General features: G+C 45.1%; 1 protein-coding gene across 3 annotated transcripts in view; it reads right to left on the bottom strand.

Annotated features, from left to right (window-relative positions):
- The window catches only part of KCTD15 (potassium channel tetramerization domain containing 15), a 47164-nt gene extending 32523 nt beyond the window's left edge, over nucleotides 1-14641 (bottom strand). The window contains exons 1-2 of one of the 3 annotated variants that reach the window (XM_030282117.4): nucleotides 14009-14641; nucleotides 8214-8389 (exon numbers count right to left, since the gene is read on the bottom strand). In XM_030282117.4, coding sequence (XP_030137977.1) covers nucleotides 8214-8377 — 164 coding nt within the window. In that variant the 5' untranslated portion in view covers nucleotides 8378-8389; nucleotides 14009-14641. Of the gene's footprint in view, nucleotides 1-8213; nucleotides 8390-9793; nucleotides 12729-13501; nucleotides 13841-14008 lie in introns of those variants that run through there. The other 2 variants (XM_030282115.4, XM_030282114.4) reach the window with 2 other exon arrangements.
- Between the last annotated feature and the right edge of the window lie 4989 nt (nucleotides 14642-19630).

The raw sequence follows: 19630 nt of genomic DNA, 5'->3' as shown, positions 1-19630 counted from the left end.
TCCAGGAGTGTCCAGCTAGTGACAGAAACAGGGTATTTAACATCATCATTCCCAGCTGTAAATACATGCCTGTTGCAGGTTATTTTTATTTTCCTTAGAGACCAAGCCATGTACTCCTCCTCTGGCACCTGGGACCGGTGCAGCTCAAGCTGTAGCAGCTCTGGTCAGTCCTCCTCCCCCTCTGGAGCTGTGCTGGCTGTGTCCAAGCAGCAACACACAGAGCTGCAGGACACAATGCCTGGAGGAACAAACACTTCACACCTTTCCCAGAGCTTGTCTAAGTGCTGCAAGGACTTGTGTGACCTTGGCCATGTAGCACCAGTAATGAGCTGGCTCCGCAGATGGGGACAGACAGGTTCAGCTTACACCTCCTGATAAAGCAGACTGGCAAAGGGAGACCCTTTGCTTGCTCCAACTCTGGCTTTAATAAGTACAACATCCACAGGCAGACTGGGGGGAAACAGAGGATGCAAAGGGGGAAAAGCCCTCCTCTGGGTTTTTATCTTATGGGCTCTGCTGATCAAAGCTCCCTTAGAAAACAGACATGTCTGCTCAATGACCAGATAAGAAAAACTCCAAAGATTTATCTCTGAATCTCAAGTGCATGATATGAATCCAAAAACTATGTTAATCTCTGTAAGAATTCATATGTTAATTGAGAAAAAGCACTGCGTATAACCAAAACCTCTGGGTTTTGGCTCCTTTACTTGCTCTCATCTGCAGCACACACCCAGCTGCTGACAGAGGGCAGAGCTGGGGGAGCCTGGCAGGCTCAGCCCTCGCTGCAGAGCTGCCACGCTGGTATGGCAGTGCCCACAGCCTGCCCCTCAGAGCACCCCCAGTGCAGGGAAAGTACTCGTTCCTGCCTCTCCAGGAGCTTTGCATACAAGTCAGTGTCTGGTTGAGTTCCCAGTAGCTGCTGAAACGCAAGCTCTGTGCTGCAGCTCATGCAGGCACCTTGTGCAGCGCTCTGCTGAACGCTGGAGCTGCCCTGGGGAGCTCAGGGCCTGCCAGGCCACCCTGGCCGGGCACTGCACGGCTGCTCTGGGCACTGCACGGCTGCTCTGGGCACTGCACAGCTGCTCTGGGCACTGCACGGCTGCTCTGGGGCACTGCACGGCTGCTCTGGGGCACAGCGGTGCCTGCCAAGGCTGAATGTGCCACCGTGCCCTTGGCTGCGTGGGCAGGGAGGGATGGACACTGCACAGCGCTGGGCAGGTGTAAGAGGCCGTCTGAAGACCCTCACTCATTTCCCTGCCGATTGCCACGAGCAGGAACTCCCTTCCCCCACTGCAGTTCTGGCTTGGAGAAGGCAACAGTGCAGGTGCAGCCGCTGCACCGTTACGTTGGCTGTTCCCAATTGGACTCAGCAAGAATTTGGCAAGGACTTGGCGAAGACCCAGCGTGGACCCAGCACAGAGCGGCCCTCTGCAATTCCTGCTTCACTCTCCACCTTTAAGCCAAATGAATGTTGGGGTGACTCTGGTGGTCTCTCACTGAAGACCCCTCATCTGCCTCGTTACCACCGTGACAGACGGAGATCAAGAACCCTCTCCCCAAGGACTGAGACTGAGACCCCTACCACAGAGAGTGAGGGAAATGGTGGTGTGACCACTATTGACATGACCTGTTCTCCAGTAACTCCAATGGACTTATTCTTCATTGTGTTTGTCCTGCCTGGATGATTTTCTGTAGATACACCTGTTCCTCCCATAGCAATTTCAATAGACTCTCATTGTTCTGCATGTTCCCTCCTTTTTCCCTCTGTGAAGTATAACTGGACCCCTGGGTTAGGTAGGACTTTGGAGACTCTCCCCAACACAACAAGACGGATCCCCATGGTCTGGACCAGTGAGGACCTCGCCTGTGTTGGTAGCTATTCCCATCCCCCCATCTCTCTCTCTCTCTCTCTCTCCTTTTTATTTCTTTTCTGACCCCACAATCGCATTTATTGGTTTTGGCCCCTAATAAAGGTGCCTTTGTTGTGATTAAACTGATAGTCCCCTGTTATCGTGACAGGTGGGTGAGCAGCACGAGTGACAGTGGCATGGAGAGACCTGGGGACACCTGAGGGGATGAATGCAGGGCTGCAGGAGTGCAGCAGCACGGGGCTGCCCCAGGGAGCCAGCACTGCTCCAGATGAGGACCCTTCCCTCAGCCCTGCCGTGCTCTCACAGCCACCAACACTCACTGCTCAGGAACACATCTGGCCTTCACCCCACTTAACCTGTCTTGAGCAGAGGCCTTGTTTAATCACTGATTTACACCCTAACTGCCAGCATGGGGTAAGTGACAAAATTTGCTAATTGGACGTTGTCTCCAGGCAATAACCTCAATAATACACAAATTTGATGGAAAATTAGCAAATAAATTATTATAAGACTGACACTGAATACATGAGCAAGATATATGAGATGTTCTCAGCTTTGCTAAATCCAGAGAATTATATATCCTAAATACATCCAAACTGAGAATTTCCCTGCTCCCTCCCAAGAAGTGCAGAGTGGGGCCCAGTGCAGAGCCCTTCATGTAAAGGATGATGTGGGAGATGTGTCCCGTAGATCTCAGGAGGTGTCTGAGCTGTGAAAGCCCTGCATCCAGCTGTACAGGGTCTGCAATCCTGTTCCATCATGGAAAACAGAGATCTCAGGAGGTGTCTGAGCTGTGAAAGCCCTGCATCCAGCTGTACAGGGTCAGCAACCCTGTTCCATCATGGAAAACAGAGATCTCAGGAGGTGTCTGAGCTGTGAAAGCCCTGCATCCAGCTGTACAGGGTCTGCAACCCTGTTCCATCAGGGAAAACAGAGGGGTCCTCAAACACGGAGCAGAGAACTCCCCTGAACTCAGTCCAGGCTGGTGTGGCTGCAGAGGAGGGGGGAGAAGCAGATCTCAGGTGTGAGTGCTGAGCTCCAACAATCAGAGAGATGGAGGTGCTGGAGGAAAAGGCAGGTGAATTAAACCCAAAGATACCTAGAGAGTAGCTGGAATCAGATCACTTGGTAGGAGAGTGTGTTTCACAAGAAACACTTAGAGAAGACACATGCTTTAGGGGACTCCTTTGTAAATCATCAAAAAAGTCCATGGGTTTAGAGGAAAGTGAGGCAGGGATAGGCCTGGAAAAGTGTTGTCTTGTAGAGAGGTCATTAGTTCCTGAACCAAATAATAAAACCTGTGCTGGTTTTCCTTGGAGGGCACAGGCTCCAGAGGTGGGGTGGTAGAGCCCAGTGCCCAAGAGCTGGGATCAGGAGGGGCACTGTGCTGCACTGCCTCAGCTGCCCTGGGCCATTTAAATTTATCATGTTGTTATTTTCATTGTAATGTTATGTTTTCTTATTCCATTGAGTTAATTAAGAGCAATATTCTGTTAGGATTAATTTCTGTTAAGTTTGATTGTTCTTAAGTTTATTCAGGGTCACGTCTAATTCTTATTCTTTTTATGTTTTATTCCATTTCTATTAAGATCAATTTTTTTATTCAGTGTCACTAATGTTATCTTTAAGTTTTCTTAAGCATATTTTGGTAATATATATATAATATACACTCTATATGTGTACATGTACTTTAACAAGTATATCCTTGATGTTTAAATCTGCTCATCTAAGTTCAATTTAAAGACAATTTAAATAAAGTTTAAATTTAAATAAATTATGTGGCCCATAAAATAAACAAATAAATTAATTATAAATTTATTGGCGAAACTAAAAAGGGTATAAAATGTGCATTATGGTTTTAGCAGCTCCATCCTGCCAGGGAGAAAGGCTGGGAGCAGAGCTCCCAAACCCCCAGGGGAGGCTCTCTGGGCTCTGCACTCACACTGCTCCCACCTGGACAGTGGCACTGCCATGGAAATCATTCCTGCTCCCCTTTGTCAAAAGTAATGCCACTCAAAGCATCAGCTTTAAAGCACATGGAAGTATCCTAAACAGAGGGTTATACACAAACTACCCAAGAATGGAAGGTAAATATATTTACCTCGTACAGCAGCACAGCTCAGAGAGAGCTCACAGCAATTCTCTGAGATAAAAACACTATTCAGGACTGTGAAAAGGACAGGCTTCTGACAAAAAAAAAATCTTCTTCTGCTTTCTAAAAAAAATTCAAAGTGGTATCAAAATTTCCAGTGAAATCAAGAAGCTGGGGCTTGCTGTGGTCTACAGGGATTTGGAGGTTCTACTTCTTTTCTGCTTGAAGTCTGCCAGAGTTCAGTGGGAATAAGACTGGGGGATCTGGCAATGCCTTTGGGTATTCCTGACTGCACATCAGGAGCTTGGACTTCTGGTGCAGGTTTGTTTTCTAAATGTAAAAATTTTCTCACTCCATTGGGTAAATACAATTTGCAACTCTGTAGATGTGCTAGAGGTTTTGCAGCCTTTACAATCTGTCATATAAATCCACATTTAAGTGTCAATGTGTGAAGGGGCTGCTTTAGAGGTCCTCTGGGTGAAGACAGGAATGAAATTTCCAGAGCAAATGCTACAAAGATGAATAATTTTTCTACTTAGCCAATTATTATAGAAAAAATATGCTGATTTTAAGAGTCAGTAGAATTCCACAGTTTTTTGGTTTGTTTGGTTTTTTTAAACCTGCAATTCAGAACTACAAGAATTGGGAGTTTAAGTAGGAGAATTTGCTGAAAACAAACTACTGAAATTGAGCCTCAGATTCAGGTAGACAACATCAACCTCCTTGTACCTTCAAAGTTTATCAACTTTAATGACAATTTTGGGTATGCATGGAAAGTGGTCACAAGTAGGTACAGGAGGTGCGAAGAATAATATTTTTGTGAGGTCATTTCTGAGACCACCATCATTACGCTGTTGTTGATCACAGTTTCTTTTTATGTTTCTCATTTCCCTTGCCTTTCACCCTCTGAAAGGACAACTTTTTTTTTTTTTCCTTGTGTGTGGTTTAATTCAAAAATCCAACTGGAAAGGTGTGCAAGAATAGTGGGTGAGTCTGAGTGGTTTAGAAACCACCTTTGACAGTGGCTGTTTAACCCTCTTCTCCTTTGTCACACCAGTTGTGCCTGCTCAAGTTTTCTCCTCTTAAGAGAATTTATGTGGGCCATAAAAACTGACGGGAAAGAGGACATCTATGCCCTTTAATGCCTAATCTGGCACCCTTTACTAATGCAAATTTCATCAGTGGACAAATGCTCTGAGCACAGCAGCTGCACTAATACAAACAACATCAAAGACTTGATCAAAGTTGCTCTGAAACAACTCTGGGATCTCTGATATGCAAGATTTGGCCTCTGGCTTCACACCAACAGCCATTCAGTAACCTGAGTGAGATTTCCCCAAAATGGTCCTTTTCCTCCCCAGAGCAGAGCCAAGCATACACCTGAGGTGGGTGGGCAGAGCCAGTCACTGCTGTCACAGCACAACAGGACATGCTGTCACCTCTGTCACCAGGTGTCACCTGCGGCACAGCATGGCAGGAACTGCTCACACCTACAGCGCTCCTGCTGGGGCTGACCTGGCCAGCTGCTGGGAACTCCTCCCTCCCACTGAAGTCAACACCTACTCAGTTTGCTCAGGACCTCCCCAAAATACTGAGGAAGTTCAAACACGACTTGGTGATTTATTTTTTCCATCAGCATGTGATGTTTCTGTGCATGCACACCTATTTATACACATGCTCACAATACACGTGTCCTTAAAAATCCAAGTACAGTACATGCTAAAAAGCTACAAGCTGGAAGCTCTTTGGGATCTGGGAGCACAGAGAAAGCAGTAGAAATTTTAAAACATATAAAAAGAAAGTTTATTCTCACAGTTTTCAATTTCAGCGAGCACAAACTATTTTATGCGACTGCAGCTAAGATTTAGCAAAGCGTTTCAGCATATGCTTATATCTTTTGCTGAAATACAATCTACAAATTTGTGTGATTTCTTGGATCTGAAGCTTTTAAAGTCACGCCCACACCAGGAGTTTAACAGGCTGTCCAAAATAACCCAGCCAGCTGTGCAGGTGGGTCAGCGTGGCCGTGCCTCTCCATGCAGCCACACCTGGCAGAGCCAGCAGTGCCCTGGGATTATTTCCAGATATTTTGCTCAGAAGAGCTGTCTCTCTCCTCCTGCCCTGTGAGAGACCTGGGAATCCTCTCCCAGCCCCAGCACTGCAAAGCCAGTTTTTTTTCCTCATGGAAAATCCACAGCAGGGCAGGGAAGCAGCACCAGGAGCTCTGAGCATCCTCATGGGAATAACTGCAGCTATTTTGCCTCAACCAGGAATGCGAGCAGGCCAATGAGGGACTCAGGGATGGGCTTACAACTAAGTCTACTACGCAGCACTGCACAAAAAACAACAATATTTTAAAAAATATATAAGATACAGTCTTCACCCAGTTTCATAATGTATTGAGAAATATGTCCTACTTGGGAAATATGGAAATATGTCCTACTGCTGGTGAAAGTTTATCTTTTGCAAAAATAATGTCATCTATAGGTTTCTGGAAGCTCTCACTTCAGTCAAGAACTGAAGTTTGAGCAGCTGAAAAAGCATTCAAGCCTTAAAAGATAACATAGCAATATAAACAAAAGACAGTACACAGCAAAACATCAGGCAGCATGTACGGTCTGGTCAGTTTTGTACTTTCAAAATCGAAAGAAATATGCTTTTGTTATTTATCAAGCAGAAAAAAGAAGATTTTGGCTCAGTACTCTATTCTCTTGAAATAAAATCTGTGAATTTATGTATATTCTCCCAAAGAATGTATATTCAAAGAATGTATATTACGTATATTCTTCCATAGATGAAGCTTTTATTAAGTAAGTTTGATGTGGGGCATATCTTAAAAATAGCAGCAGTATTTTAAAAGGTGGAAACAGATGTGTCACTCTATTACAACTGCTGAATCTTCACTGTAATTTTTAATACTACGAAGCATTTGTATGCTTCTCCATTATAAATTTTTCTTCACTAAATAGATTTCTTCTCTATGATTAAAGTAGTACCACAAAGAAATTATTAAACAGACACTGTCAAAAAAAATCATACTGTTTTGGTCTGACCATAAAATATAGGTATTTTAATAATTGGGCTTTTTTCCACAGAGAATTTCAGCAGCTCCGTTTCCTTGGAATGAAATCACAGCCATATGCTTTATGATATTAGAGGCATTTCAAGGTGTCTCCATAAATGTCATTTATTGCTTGGGAACCTGCCAAATCTGCAAAACCCCTTAGTTCTTTTAAAAGAAAAATCTTCAGATGAAACTAGCTCTTTACACTGGTTGTCATACCGAAAAAAAGAAAAAAAAAAATCTCTATCTTATGGAATACTGGCCATGCAAGTAGCAAAACCTCTGGTAAAAAAATTAGGGCTTTTCCTTGCTGTGGAGCCAAGTGGGCACCGTGGCCCTGCACAGGCACACCTGCCCTGCACTCACACCCTCTGGAACTCACCCTCTGCACCCAAAGCACCCAGTGACAAAAAGCTGCACTGGTTTAGTGGCCAGAACTGTAAATCAGAAGCAGGCACCTCTGAAGGCCCTGCTGCCACGCTGGGCTTTCACCCCCGAGGGCAGTGCCCTGCAGAACCCTGCAGGACTGGCAGCCAGGCAGGCAACACAGACTCCCTGTCACACACCAATATCATCTCATGCCACATCTACTCCTAATTACGCATATCTGGAGTCTATCCTGAGATAATTCTGGCCAGATCTACGTAAATCTTGCCAGCCATGTCACCAACCTGTCCAGCACAAGGCAGCACATTCAAACACACAGGAATTTAATCCAGCCTGTACCTGCAGCAGCCAGAGTGGGTCAGCCAGGCAGTGCCCAGAGGAACTGACTGCTGAGGCACACAGCAGGATTCTGGCTGGCCAACAGAAGCATCCTCAAGTCCCACAGTACTATAGAAGCATTCTTTCTCCTTGAGGAAGAAAAATAAACAGTTTTTCCCCCCAAACCTGATAGAAACAAGTTTCCTGATACAGCTGGAGATAATTTAGGGCAGCACACCAACAGGTGCTTCAAACATATCAGCACAGCTCAGAAGATGTTGCGAGAGAAAATTAATAGACTCTCTAAATAATATATAAATTGTACAGGCCTTTTTTTCTGCAGAACCCCAGTGAAGTTACTGTATAAATCAGGAACTGAATTATTCATAAGCGGTGAATATATAATAAATCGTATCGCACTGAAATATTCCTCACAGGTACACGCAGCGAGCAGCAGCCAGTGCCAACACCGAGGTCTCACCTGGAGTCTGGGTACTTGGTCAGGGTGGCCAGGCTGCTGGTGTACATGTGTCCTCCTACATCGATGTGCACGGGAGCGTTGGACTTGGTGAGTTGAGCTGGGAGAGGAATTCCTTGAGCAGCCAGAGGAGAAACCGGGGAGCGCGTCAGAGACAGACGGGACATGCTTCTTCCCTCCTGCAGCGGGGAGCCAAAAAGAACAGTTTCTCTTAAATGTAGCACTGTGTTACCTTTCTTTCCAGTGTGATCACAGATCTAATCAGATCGTTTTTGTATCTGCCTGATCACATATTCGGCTAACAAATTATTGCCACCACTGTAATTAAGTGTATTTGCATCATTTTCTTCTAAGTACCAGAGGGGAAGAGAAAGATGCTTATTAGCAATAAGAAATCAAGAAAAAAATTTTCAAGGTGTCAGCCTCAAGGGGCATAAAACAAACTGCAAAATTCTAATTAAAGGTCGTGGGCTTATGTGTTAGATGTGAAATATCCCCTGACAAACGAATAACCAATTTGTGAATTGGGATTCAGGGGGTTTTTGCAAGTTTGTCTCAGTAACAAGACACCTCTAAATTAGTGACTTCCTCAGTACCTAAGGCATTTAGTTTATACATGTAGTAAATTTCACTTCAAACTAAGATCAATTTTCTGGCTTAGTTTCAATAATTGTGAAATAAATGGATAATTTTCAGTTAAACCTTAATATTAGACCTAAACAACTAACAAGCTTTCAAACTGAAAGCAATTAATACCTGGAAGCAGTGAAAACAGAAAGATAAGTAAACTGACCCATGCTTTTAGGACAAGAAAGTACTGGATAATCCAGCACGTGAAATCATAAATTCCACAATCCACCTAATGTCTCCTGCCCCAAAATATTGGAAAATTAGTGAAATTACTGAACTGAATCAAAAAAATATTCAGCAAAACCAAAACTAAAAATACTGAAATGCCTTAAAAATGAACAGGACAACCAAGCAAAAGAAAATTCCTCAATTCTCTTCTTAAGAAAAGCACAGCTTATTCTCCATTAAACGTTTCACAAAGCTGATTTCAGTTCAATTGGTGCAGACGCCACACAGGTCAAACAGGAAAATAACCCTTCTAGAAAAGTTAAGAAAATGTACATCCATTCTCCCCCTTACGGGGAAAGCAACACATGCAAAACATTATAGTTGAAGACATTTCTGAATATAATCTAATTTTTCTGGTATTTTGTAATTCAAGCATGCTACCAAGCACCCAGGCTCTTCCTTAAATCTGACAAGGACTTCACATGCAGCACTGCAAAGTGAATTTCTATTTCTCCCACATTACTTTGACAATGTTTCCTAGAAATCTAAAGCTGGTCTTGCCTTTCTCTTTGCAGTATTTCGCACAAGATGCCCGACTACAACACTTGATGAACATAAATCAGCAACATTCCTTGTAAAATAATTTCCAAGCTATAGAGAAAGGGACTGAAAAACCTTAACAAATCTGAACAGCTTCACAAATCATCACAACATCTCCATTTACTGTATTTCATCTTGGTTAGCTCCTAAGGATTTCTCGCATCTACAGCACAGGAATACATCACCCCATTATGAATCCACATCCTTGTCTCTTCAGAGGCTGGATGGACACCTGCACTGAGCACGAAGCAAATGCCAGCTCTGTCCTAGGACTGTGTCAGCCGATGCGAAATTGGGCATTAACATTTTCACTACAGCACCACCTTCAAGGAAAGTCACTGAATCCTTTCATCACTGAAGATGTTGCTTTCTTGTTTCCCACAAGAGCTTGCTGTGGCCAACCTTCAGTAAATATGTCATATAGCATAAATAAAACACCTAACTTTCATAAACAACTTAATATGTAAGTACCTGCAGTATTTTAGCAACATGTTTACTGATCTGTCTGCCAACACAGACAAAGGTTGCTGTTTTTTTTCCTTACCAAAGAGCACTGTAAACTCATGTTCAGTCTCTACTCCTCCACTAAAATGAAAGGGTCAGAAGATCCAGGCTGAATGTCAACCCTGCCTTTGTTCAGACCCCAACCATTTTCACTAATGATAAAGGTACAGACCTTGCACAGTACAGGGCCGCCTTAGAAATAAATCTCATGCAGTTTCACAAAACAAGAGTCTAATTAGGGCTCATCTGCACCCCTTGTTACAATTTCCAAATGAAATCAAAGGACTTACAGTCCTCTGTAAATGTGTCTTACATTTAACCATTTGTCTTGAAATACAGACATCAATTTTAAAATATGCACAGATAGCTAAAGATCAAGTGATATGAATCTATTTGTGCATATTTAAACACTGCTGCTATCTTAGGATTTTGTTTAATGTTAGTATACCAGTAAATTCCTTGATCTGTAAAGACTGAGATTCTCAGTGAGGCCATACTCACACAGTAGATATTTAATTTATACTATTCACTGGAGGGACCTTCTGAACAATCCTCTGCTTTTGGCATTTCTCAGCTAGAGCATGTGTTGAAAAAACACTTAATTATAGAAAATCACTGGAAAGCTAAAATAGTTCTCAAACTTTTATGGCTTTTCTTACTTATTGAGGGTGCCACTGGCTTTTGAGGGGAGAGGAGGAGAAGGGGAATTCAAACACTGGCTAGAGAGGATTTATATTAAAAAATGAATCCTAGATTTTTATTAAAATTGTGGAATTCAATCATTTTTGTATGAGCAAATTATCAAGAGGCACGACTGCTAAGCACTACTGCTCCAAAAAAAAATACCCCGTTTCTTAAGGTACCATAACCCTATTTCTAATGACTCCTTCCTCTTCTTAATGTAACACACAGCAAAAATTCATCACACTGAGTAATGTACTTATTTTATGCACAAAGCAAAATCCTAAATGTATTTATCCAGTGGAAGCCTTTATGCACATATTTTCTAATATGGATGAGAAAATTAAAACCTTAAGGGTAAATATCACAGAAACACTAACAAACTTCATTTATTAAACCATGTAAAATAATCCTTGCTCTTTAGTTGCCTACAACAGGATACAGCATCCCAACTAGTGGCACAGGCAATAACCCTGCTCTAATAAGTAACACAGGAACCTGCTGAAGGCAAAATCAATAGAGCCTGATTCCCAAATTATGTGAATATTTAGTTTTTCAAACATTACACACCAAGATCTTTCAGAGCCAGCTTATCTTTTTCTGCCTTCCTAAGCTAACTGCTTGTAAAAACTATTTGCCCATGCAAAGTGAAATAATCACAATGCCATGCTCATTTACACACAAAATGATTTTGTGTCCCATTGTGCTCACAGTTGTTCAGCTCTCTAGGGGTGATTAAACTAGCTATGCTGCTACAGCTTGAGATGATTTCACTGAATCGTTTCTCCATGAAGTTGCTTCTTTGCTAAGCTGTTATTTTAACCATAAAAGGTAAACAGAAGGCAGTTGTAAGAGCTCCATTCAGCTCCGTGCCCAGGGCTATAACCCTAGGGCAGAGAATGCTGAAAGACTGCAGAATTTTCCAGGGTGTTGCCTTTCTTGCTCTAAAGCCTTCAGGAATACTGTTCATTTAATACACACTCTAGATGATACATTTCAGATCCTACTAAAAGAAAGACTTCAAAAGTGTAAGAAGTTTTGGGCGGATGAAGCTTTCCCACCTCTGCACATAGCTTGGGGCCATGGTAACCAATACTGCTGTTGATGTTGGGAAAATACAGGAGAAATAAACTGCACAGAGCAGAGCAGACAGATAGGGACAAGGGAGGTGAAAGGTTGCAGGAAAGAAACAGGCAGTCTGGAAGGGGAACGGGGGAAAAAAAAAAGAAAATAATAAAAAAGGAGGCGGCTCTGAAGGAGGGACAAAGTTAAATCAAGGAGCAGGCACTTAAAAGCCTACAGATGGGAAGCAAGACTAATTAAGGATGTAAAAGCGCTTTGTTTCTAAAGTTTATTGTTGCCAGGATAAAAATTAATTGAAACTAATGCTGTTATTCACTCGTGCAGTTTAATTCCTTCATGCACATTTAAGACGTGAGATGAAAACGGCAGGTTTGCGGACCTGCCATGGAGCTGCTCTCCGGGGAGCCGGGCTGGGGGCGGGCCGGGCCGCAGGAGCCACCCGGGCCCCCGGCACCGCCGGGAAGCTGCTCTTCCTCCCCAGGGACCTGCATTTCTCTGCCAGCAGGGTAAATCCACCCACTGCATCCCCCCGACCGCCCCATGCTCGGCACTGCGGGCCACAAGCTCCCCCGGCACCGCCGTGGCTCCAGGGCAGCGTCTGCGGCCCCGGGGCACGGCCAGACCGGGCAATTACCTTTGTCTGCCCACACGGGGACGGCGACCGCTCGGGTCTGCCTGCAGAGCCACTCCGAGCAACTCGCTACGCCCTGCTCCCAGCCCAGAGACAAAGCGGGCCGGGGGGGTACAAACCTGGGGCTCGGGGGCTCCAAAATTAAAAGTGCATAAACATTTGCACACACCTCCACGCTGATTTACTGAACGCTGCACCGAGACACAGAGGAGATGGTGCCCAAAACTTTTGCGGGGGGGTGGGGGGGAGGAGGGGAGCAAAAGGGGAACTCCCTCTGGAGCTCTGGTTGCCTCCCCCCCACCCCTCAAAACAAAAAAAAAAAAAAAAAAAAGAAAAAAAAGGAAAGGCTTTCTCCTTCCTCCCCCTCTTCCCCCCCAGCAACCCGCCTCTCTGGCAGACTCCAGTCTATTTAGTGCAAGTTTCACGTCACCCAAATGCTTTTCCCTACTGATGGTCAGGGAAATCACCAGCGAGCAACGCACCCGGTCACTCAACTTCTGCCTTTTTCTTTTGAACACACTGTGTGCCCGAAGGTAAAATTCAACCAACAAAAAAAAAAAAAAAAAAAAGAAAAAAAAAAAAAAAAGAAGGCACAACATGGCGTCCTTTACTTATTCCCACATAACAAGAAAGATGTCTTAGATGAATGCAAGAAAAAAAAAGTCAAGCCCGAATCCCCGATCCTGCACATTTTCCGCGCAGCCAATGGTGGTGAGCATTAGCCAGGCTAATGTATTAATTTTGCAGAAGTGTGCCACATCGCATGCAGGAGCAGGAATGCAAACTATAGCCTAGAGTGGTTTGAAGTCTACCCCAAACCAAGCCTTCCACTCTCACTGGCGCCAGAGTTTCATTCACAGCCCGCCCGTGTTTTCCATACGCGGCGCTCCCCATTGTCGCCCGCCTTCCCTTTGTGCCGAGCCGCCCCGCCGCCAGCCCCCGCGCCCCGGCCCGCGCTCCCGCCCGCCCGAGCCCGAGCCGCGGCTCCGCGTACCATGCGAGAGCGCGGAGCGAGCCGCGCTGCCTCCGCCGCGCCGGGGCTGGGCCGTCTTCAGAGCCGGGGCCGCGGGGGCAGCGGGAGCGCGGGCACCCCGGGCCGCGGGGCTCCGCCGGCGCTGCCCATGCTGGAGCGGAGCAAAACAAAACATACACACGCACGCACACACACACACAGACACACACGCGCGGCGCTACCAAAGCGGGGCGGCTGCAAACGGGTCCTGTAGCTTTAAAAAAACACCCCTCCGCCGCTCCGCCGCTGCTCCCAGGAGCCGGCAGCCGAGTGAGTTTGAAGAGGCACTTTCCCAAAAAAAAAAAAAAAAAAAAAAAAAAAAAAAAAGGAGGGGGGGGTGGAAAAAAAAAAAAAAAAAAAAAGAGGAGCGCGAGCAGGCGCGAACCGCGCGATGCGAGGCCGAGGCACGGCACGGTACGGCACGGCGCGCTCCGGCCCCGCACGGGCGGGCGCACGGGCAGCTGCGGGAGCCGCTGCCGAGGTTCTTACCTTGAGCACAGAAGAGATCTGCGAGCCCCCCTTTGGCTTTGGGCTCTGCCGGGGCTGTGTGTGGATGGGCTCAGCTTTTTTGCTTTTATTACTATCTTTGCTCCGCAGATCCTGCTGTGATTATTATTATTTTTAAAGCTTCTCTGTCTCCTCTCTCTTCCCCTGTTTTTGCTGCTTTTTTTTCTATTTATTTTGTGCGTGTGCGTGTATGTGTGTGTGTGAAGGGGGGGGAAAAAGCCTTTAAATGAAACTGCCGAGGCTGTTATGAGAAGAAAGGCAATAATCCCGTCTCTAAATAACAGAGGGAAGGGAGAAGAGGAGGAAAAAAAGCGAATTCTTGCTCAGGGCTTTGCAAACGCCTGCAGGGCAGAGGATTAGGCTACAATTAGCTCAGCCCTTTGCTCTCGCCCTAGCTAATTTTGCGATGAAAATTGGATATTTTTCCCTCCTTTTGGTGAAGGTCTGCAGATTTACTCCCCCATCCCCCAGCCCACCCCCCCCTCCAGTATAAAATAAAATACAGCCCTTGAAAATGAAATAAGGCTGGGAAGGCGGCCGGCTCCCCAGCCCGCGCCCCCGGCGCCGCCGCCCGCAGAGCCGCTCCGCGCGGCGCGGCCGGGGCGGGAGCGCTGCGCTGCCCCGCGGAGTCCCGCGCAGCCCGGCCCGGCCCGGCCCGGCCCGGTCCTGCCGGGGGATAACGGTTCGGTGTTGGGGAGGATCAGGCCACTGTCACGTCCTTCAACAGACTTACTGAAAAGAAGAAGGAGGAAAAAAGGGGGGGGGAAGGGGGGAAAAAAGCTGATTTTAATCATTGTCATTTGGTCTGATGTAATATTTCCCCAGGCATTTTCAACTAGGCATAAATTTTCAGCTCCCAAATAAGTAACACAGGGCACGTTTCTCACATCTCTTGACTCCTCTGTTACAATTAGGGTAGCACCCACTCTGCACTTGTTGATAAACTAGATGAAGTTAAAAAATAAATAATTAAAAAATAGCCCCGACCCCCCCCCCCCTTCCCTGCAGCACCCAGCGCCGCCGAGGTGCGGACGGGGGGCCTCGGGGGCGGGGGGGGCTGCAATTATTCCCAGCCATCCATCCTGCCTGCCTCCCCCTCCCTTTCACCCTTTGCTAATGTCTCGCATTGTAAACGCCAAATTTCCTGTAGGCCATTAAAACCAAATGACGTCTATCGACATGCATTGTGCTATTGCGGAGCGCCCTGGCAGCCCGCCCCCGGCCAAAAGCGCCATTTCAATTAGAGCGCGCGGCGCGATGGCGCGGGGCTCCGCGGGCGGCTCCGCGGGCGCGCAGCGCGCCCGGCCCACGCATCGGGAGGGGGACGAGCAGGGAACCCCCACCCCGTGAATGAGGGGGAAAAAAAAAATAAAAACCACTCAAATCCCTCCCTCAGCTTCCAGCCGGAGGCGCGGGTCTGCCGGTGCCTGCGTGTTTCTGCGCGCCGCCGCGGGGGATGCGCCCCCGCTCCGCGCCGGTCCCCGCGGAAGTTGGGCGGAGGGAGCGCGGCCGCTCCGCGCCCCGCGGCGCTGCCGGTGCCCGGGGCGGGGTGGGGGGGGGGAGGCCCCGGCGGCTCCGCGGGCGCGGAGCGGAGCGGCCGCGGCTCGGCGGGGCTGCAGCGCCCACTAGTGCGCGCTCCGCGCGGCCGTTACGCAACCGGAGAGGTCAGCCCGGGCACGGCCCCGCGCCCCCCGCGCCCCCCGCGCCCGCCCCAGAGCCCAAAACTGGGGGGGTGAAGTTTTCTTCCGTGGCAGGAATAAACACAAACTTTTCTCCTAAGGGGAGCTTTTTTTTTTTTTTTTTTTCCCCTTCTAGAGTACAAACTACAGGAGAAGAGGGAAATTTTCTCATTAAAGTTACATCCCTGCAGTTAGTTCAATTACTTGATATATGCAGAAGATGTTGTAAATTTAAAGATTTAAATAGCTTACAAAGATGCCGGAGGCTCCATCAGTTAATTTCCTTAATTTATGGATTTTTAGCTGAGCTTCTGAAATGAAAAGGAGAATGAGAACTAGGTCAGCGGAGAGATTTGCATCCAGAACAGACTAAAATTTGTTTTCCTTGACCATCCCATCAGCCCAGGTGTGACCCTTTGTGGGGGTCACCGTCCCATCTCTGACCTCCAGGCTGGGACCGTGCCTGTGTGAGCGCGGCACACAGGAGTGGATTTTATTCTAAAATACCCTCGGAACACAAGCGTGTCCCCAGCCAGCTGCCTCACCTGACGGTGCACCAGGCTGGAGCCTGAGTGCTCTCATTTCCTCAGCGCTCTGGTCAACAAGTGCAAGCGAGGGGGACAAGCTCCACTGAGGCGGTGACCTGCCCCACGGCCCGAGGCTCACTCAGCTTTTTTGTAGGGGTGCAAGCGGACTATTTGGAATGACTTGGCATCATAATTTTTACTTCCTTTGTGAATTACTGACTGCTGAGTGAAAAATAAATACAAGAATCTCGAACAGCAATCAGAGCTGCATAAAAACAGGATACTTCTGCACTGAGGCACGCTAAAGAGGAAAGAGAAGACCTAAAAATACTGCGCTTGTACGAAAAGTAGAAATTGTGATCTGACTCATCCCAACACATCTGTGACAGGCACTGTTTAATTGTGCTGCATGGAAATGGGATGCACGGATAATAAAGGTTCGGTTTGTTTGTTTGCTTGTAGATCAAAGCAGACACAGTAGCACTTGGGATGAAAAGCCTGCGCGTGGTACGTAACTTGTGCGGGATTGTTTTTACTGTATCTGAGAAAAGGACAATGTACTTGGGAGCTTTGTGGTTTTTCTTGCCTCTATTAATGTTGAAGGTAATAAAGGTACGCGTTGCAGCTCTATATGCACGCTCTCATTTCTTTCTTCTCGTTCAAGTCTGTGAGTGCCTCTCTGTTGTTTTGTTTCAATATGTAAGAATATATACATATAAATCAATACTTAAAAGATTGATACAAACTAAACAGTTTTAGGAAGCAGCATTTCAATATGATTAGTATTGGTGTTCATGATTTAACATTTCTTTTCCCACTAGATGAAGTTTCTAAGATTTGCAAGGTACGTGTCAAGGACGGGTATATAAATGGATTTTTATTTATTCACAACTCCAAGACTAATTGCTTCTCTTTGCCTGAAGGCCAAGAGATTGGTTTTAATATGACACTTCAAAAGTATTCATAGAACTACAGAGATACTAAGTGTCATTGTTTAAGAGAGAAATCTCACTATGCTACTTGTGACCCTGAAAATAAAATCTTCCACTGTATTTTGAATCCTAATGTTGTTTTTCAGAGTTTCACTTAAAGCTCAACTATCAAGAAGTGTACAAAGGAAAATATTAAATAGTATGTAGTGAACAAAAAAGGAGAAATACTGTTAGAACTGAATATAACTTATTTTCTCAACAATTCTATTATCCTCCCTAAAAAGCAATACAAATTTTGTGGCAGAAGATTCCTGAACGCAGTTGCAGGATATTAGAATTAGAAATTATAAGTTCTCATACTAATTTATCATAGGTGCTTAAAAGTTCTTAACCAAATGCCCAGCATGTGTTTTTACAACCCTAAGTACTTCAAAATACATACTTTGAATTTTTTTCTTACCAACAGTTCTTTGTATTCTCTGCAGATGCTTAAAAATGGATTTGGACAGAGCTATTCTGTAATCTGTTTTTATACCTAATTAATCTATAGTTTAATTTTTTAATAAATGGGTAAAATATTTATTGATACACCTAAGAAAGCGTGAAAGAGAAGCCCATAAGGAACTCCAGCTCATTTTCTTTTTTTTCCCCCCAAAAATAATTGTTTTTATGTTACAGGACAGAATATTACTAGATTGTGAAAATATGCTGATTTCAAGGAATATAAATTTCCTATCAAAAAGATTATCCAAATATATTTTGAGATGTGTGAAAGGAAGTATCATAAGTTGACAAACAACCTCTTCTGCACCATGCTCTCAGAATTAGAGCAGGATGATTTCCAGTTGGTGTTGTTCTTGAGGGCCCTGTATGACCTTGTGGTAATAGACCTCATCCTATCCCCGTCCTTACTTTATGGGTTTTATCCTGAAGTTCAAACCTGACTTCAGCACTTATGTTACATAACTTAACTTGAGGCATTCTGGTGGTGATACCAACATTTAATTTCTTCCAACTACATTTCATTTCCACCAACTACAATGAGTGCAGGGAGAAAACTGTGGAGTGCCTGGTCCTTGCCATGGTTCACCATGTTCTACCAGGCATTTTAAGGTAAAACAGAAAGTAAGGGAGAAAATGGATCATTTCATTAAATGCTTAAAGCAGATAAATGAGAATTAAGGGGTTGATCCTTTAAAACAAAGGAATCAATGTCTATATGTAGATTAATACTCCCCCCAGTTACAGTTAAGACACCACTGTAGCTTAGATGGACTTTTATGTTGGAAGAGAAGATTTGAGTAAATAATTGGGATTTCAAAAGTAGTTGCTGGACACCAGAAGCATGCTCAGTCAGCAAAGGCTCCATGACTGTTGCTTTCAGTGGGTTTTCACAGCTGTGGCTGGGTTTGGCTCTGTCTCCTGCACCGCAGAGGCACCGGGGACAAACACACCTGAACACAGAGGTTGGTGGCCGTGGGTGCTCTGCCTGCCACCGTCGCTCCTGTCACTGGAAATGAGAGACAAGCAGAAGCTGTGGAAAGCTGATGTTACATATGTGTTGAGTGTCCAAAAAGGTTTGTTCTTGTGAGGAACCTTAAAATATTAACCTTAAAATAAGCATTTTGAAATCCCAGTGCTTGCTGCAGTCAGTTGACGTATAAGGAATAACAAAAAGAAAGGACATATCCCAGTTGCAGCAAGTTCTCAAGCCAGTTGCAGTGCCAATCATTCTGGAACAGGAACTTGGCCCAGGGTTTGCTAATTAAGTCAAATAATTGTTTGTCATTTGTAGAGAGATGAGAGGTTTCCTGAGAGCAGTAAGCATGACCACGCAAAGAACAAAATCTGATCATTAGGAAATAACCAAGTCTTGTCAGTCTTTTCCCTTGAATGCTCTTCTATTCTTTTCAAGAAACAGCTTGCTGCTGAGTAAGTTTACAAACCATTACTTTATTGACTAAATACAGATGGACTGTTTTTAAAACCATCCATTATCCAGTGCCTAACTCGTGACAACAGCATGATACAAAGAAATAATCTGTCCTGGAATGCCAAGATGAAATAGCTTGTCAGGAAATACAGTATAGGAAAGGGTTTTTTGTCTCTTCTGCTTCCAACTGTTATAAAGCAAAGATAGCTTCCAAAATGAATTCTACAAAATAAAAATGTCCCATGTTAATGTTCAGCATGGTATTTCAGGTTTCACACATTTTGTTAAGTGCTCTGCCTCCTTTTCTTCAACAGCTTATGAAACTGAGGAGTGTTTTTTAACCTGTTTAAGTAACGTGTGTGGTGTTAGCTTTTAGCTATTTATTAAACAAAGCTTATCCATATTGTATATGTCACAGAGAGGAGAAAACATTTTTATGGCTGAGTTTAATCCATTCATTGGTTTATTAGAAACACAATGTACTCTGAAGAATGCCACAAATCCACATGGTGTCCCTGAATGCTTGATTTTTG

Source organism: Taeniopygia guttata, chromosome 11, assembly GCF_048771995.1.
Source record: "Taeniopygia guttata chromosome 11, bTaeGut7.mat, whole genome shotgun sequence".
NCBI classification, from domain to species: Eukaryota; Metazoa; Chordata; class Aves; order Passeriformes; family Estrildidae; genus Taeniopygia; species Taeniopygia guttata.
This window is presented reverse-complemented; position numbering and strand designations above follow the sequence as displayed.